Source organism: Mytilus edulis, chromosome 3 (genome assembly GCF_963676685.1).
Source record: "Mytilus edulis chromosome 3, xbMytEdul2.2, whole genome shotgun sequence".
Lineage (NCBI taxonomy): Eukaryota > Metazoa > Mollusca > Bivalvia > Mytilida > Mytilidae > Mytilus > Mytilus edulis.
The window spans coordinates 9357300-9360259 of NC_092346.1; the positions used below are offsets into that span (position 1 = coordinate 9357300).

Sequence of the window (2960 nt, forward strand, 5' to 3'; positions counted from 1 at the left end):
GATTTAATCTATTAATGCAAAATATATAGATCCGTTTTACATTCTGAAAACATTATTGGTGTGAAAATATTTCTTGTTCTGTGAATGAAAATGTACATCAACCAGTTATAACAAAAGATCTTTGATCTAAAGGTCAACTCATGGTCTTTAAAAAAAACAATTATATGATACGTCAATCACAGACTTGCCCAAATTTCTTTAGTTGATTCAAATGACACTTTTTAAGATAGTTGTTCGGTTGTAGCTTTAAAATAAACCAAACAATTATTATTACATGTATAAAAATAGAATATGATAATAATGTAGGTAAATTATGAATTTGTTTTCATGTTTTAGTTACAAGCTTAGGTTTGTGTTTGGGAATAATCAAAATCAGAATCCAGAGAAATGAATGGTATATATTGTGACTTTGTCAGTTTTGATTCTGTATTTGTATGTACTAGAGTAAAGCTATTTACCATATTCCCTGTGTATCCCAAACTCTATCTGACCGACAAAATGTCACACAATTTAATCGTAAGGTCAGACAGAAGTTTTTAGATTTTTTTATTAGAATATATAGTTGAAAAGATCGAATTTCTTTTTCACTCCGATAAACCGTTACGCTAATTCAGTTTTGCACAGACTGCATATACCTGTAATAACAATGTAACTAAGTGTTCAAGTAATGAATGAACTGAAGTGTTCAAGTAATGAATGAACTGAAGTGTTCATGTGAATGTCAACTTCTTTAATTATTAAATGATTTCATTTTAAATACACAAATTACTAGAATCACCATATGCCGAATCCTGAAACCTGTACTGTATATAGTTTGGCCTCAACAGATCCATTTATGAATGTACCACACCCTATGTATAATGTTCCTGTATTGTCAAAGTCTAAAGAGAACGGTAACTGAATACCTAACTGATCCTTAGTGTACAGGTAATACAAACACTGTCCATAATAAGTGTCAATGATATGAATTATGTGATGGGTACTATCTGCAACTATAATATTGTCTGATTTTGTAGCCACTAAATCTTTAGGCGTGAATGTTCGTTGTATGTTGATGTGTTGATCACTATATACCCATCTTATTCCATTGGTTTTATTTAATGCAACTATTCTACCATCGTAGTCTGCATTGAGACGATCTAGAACATAACAGTTATTGTCATTGTCTGAAGTTATTCTTGCAGGAGCTGTAAAGATAGATTGCCCATTATTGTCTAAATGGTACACCTTTTCTTTCCTTCCATTCATATCCAACACAATGACCTGTCTAGGACCATTGACTGGAAATGGTTCTCCATTTTCTCTAACCCCTACTATGATTTGGTTAGCTTTGGTTACATGAACAGCTAAGGTTAGAAGAGGTGCAAAGCTGAATATAGACCGTTTAATTTCTCCAGTAGCCTTAGAAAGTATTTGCAGAGCATCTGTCTTTGAAGATATCAATAAATCCCCTGTCGGTAATAAAGCCATGCTATATGCAAATGCTTTTAGTTTCTTAAGGATCTGTACCGGTTCTGATCCTTTCTTTAATTGTATCTTTCGTAATTTATTAGTCATACTGTTGTTTATCCACATAGTTCCATCTTCACAGCAAACTAAATTATTTACAATTATGAATTTAGTTTTAAACTGCTGTAGCACTTGGAAATTAAATTTGTACTGTTCCTTATCTCCAAGCTCAGTCAATACTCCGTGTTGTGACATCAAAATTGGTTGTTTTCCTGGTACATATTGTGGCAATCCCTTCATCATACTGTTCGCTGGTGCCATTCTCTGTTTACTGTCTGCTCTTAGTTGTCTTTCCTGTTTGAATATGTTGAAAACTTCAGTTGCATTGTTTTGTTTTAGGGTGTGATCTAGGCTCTCTCTCCGAATTTCTAAATCTTTTTTTAACTTTTTTGATCTATTTTCTTCATTTTGTACTGCTTTCTTAAAATACTCCCTCCGGTGATCAAGTTTCATCAAAAGATTATGTGTATGCATTTCAACTTCATTCTTTAAAACTCTTTCCCTGTTCAGAATTTTCTGCTTCTCTGATTCATATAATGATTCTTCAGAGGTTTTCCTAATATCTAGTTTAGATAATCCTTTCTCAATTTGTAAAATGTTTTCTTCAACTTCAGTATGAAAGTTATTGACAGCTTTCAATGTCAACTCATATTCTTTAGCTAATCCTATCATGTCGTGGGTGTTATGGGCTTGAAGAAAACATAAAGGACAGATAATTTCCTCACATGTCTTGCAAAACTGGCAACAGTTTTGTCCATTATGAGCACTACATGGAATATTAATTATGCCTGGTTGATCATTGACTTCTTGTTGATATGTAGTTATGTCTTTAATGTCTATAATTATATGCTGGTCGGTAGATTTCACTTTCTGATGAAGTTGTTGACATTTTGTACACAAGAGAAAGTCACACTGTAAACATTTCCATTTGATCTCATTAGATTCCTCACACATCTGGCAGAGCATAGGAACTTGTCCACTCTGTAGAGAATTTGATAATGCCATCATGTGAATCTACGTTTACAACATTTTGTTCACATTATACCTGGGAAATACTATCTCACATAATAATTCATTACACGACTATTAATAGTATCATCGTCATTATATAATATACTTTGTGTTTATGTTATATAGCGAGACGACGTCACTAATGGAGTTATTTGCAAATGAAATATGTTTAAACTAAAATTTCAAAACCTGATACCATACCTTTAAATAGAATAATCTTTTATACCTATAGTATACTAACAGATCGATAACAATGAATTCAAATTTGAGGACTCTACTGTGTAAATATGATAGTATTTAGACAGTCATGATGATGACTTCTTTTGTTTTCGTGGTGTATTTATTTTTTCAAATTTTGCAGTAGTAAATACACGTGAAGACAAATGCAGCTTGAATGGATGTATAGTAACCTCTTGATACTTTTCATCGGTTTACCTTTT

The 2960-nt window shown here is 32.2% G+C and overlaps 1 protein-coding gene across 1 annotated transcript; it reads right to left on the reverse strand.

Moving 5' to 3' along the window:
* Nucleotides 1-774: 774 nt before the first annotated feature.
* LOC139515021 (uncharacterized) lies at nucleotides 775-2514 on the reverse strand. The gene has a single exon (XM_071304580.1). It carries the CDS (start codon nucleotides 2512-2514, stop codon nucleotides 775-777), a length of 1740 nt encoding a protein of 579 aa, XP_071160681.1.
* Nucleotides 2515-2960: the final 446 nt, after the last annotated feature.

What these genes read in the sequence shown, in the direction of transcription:
- LOC139515021 (XM_071304580.1), bottom strand. Translation starts at nt 2,514, where the DNA reads ATGGCATTATCAAATTCTCTACAGAGTGGACAAGTTCCTATGCTCTGC.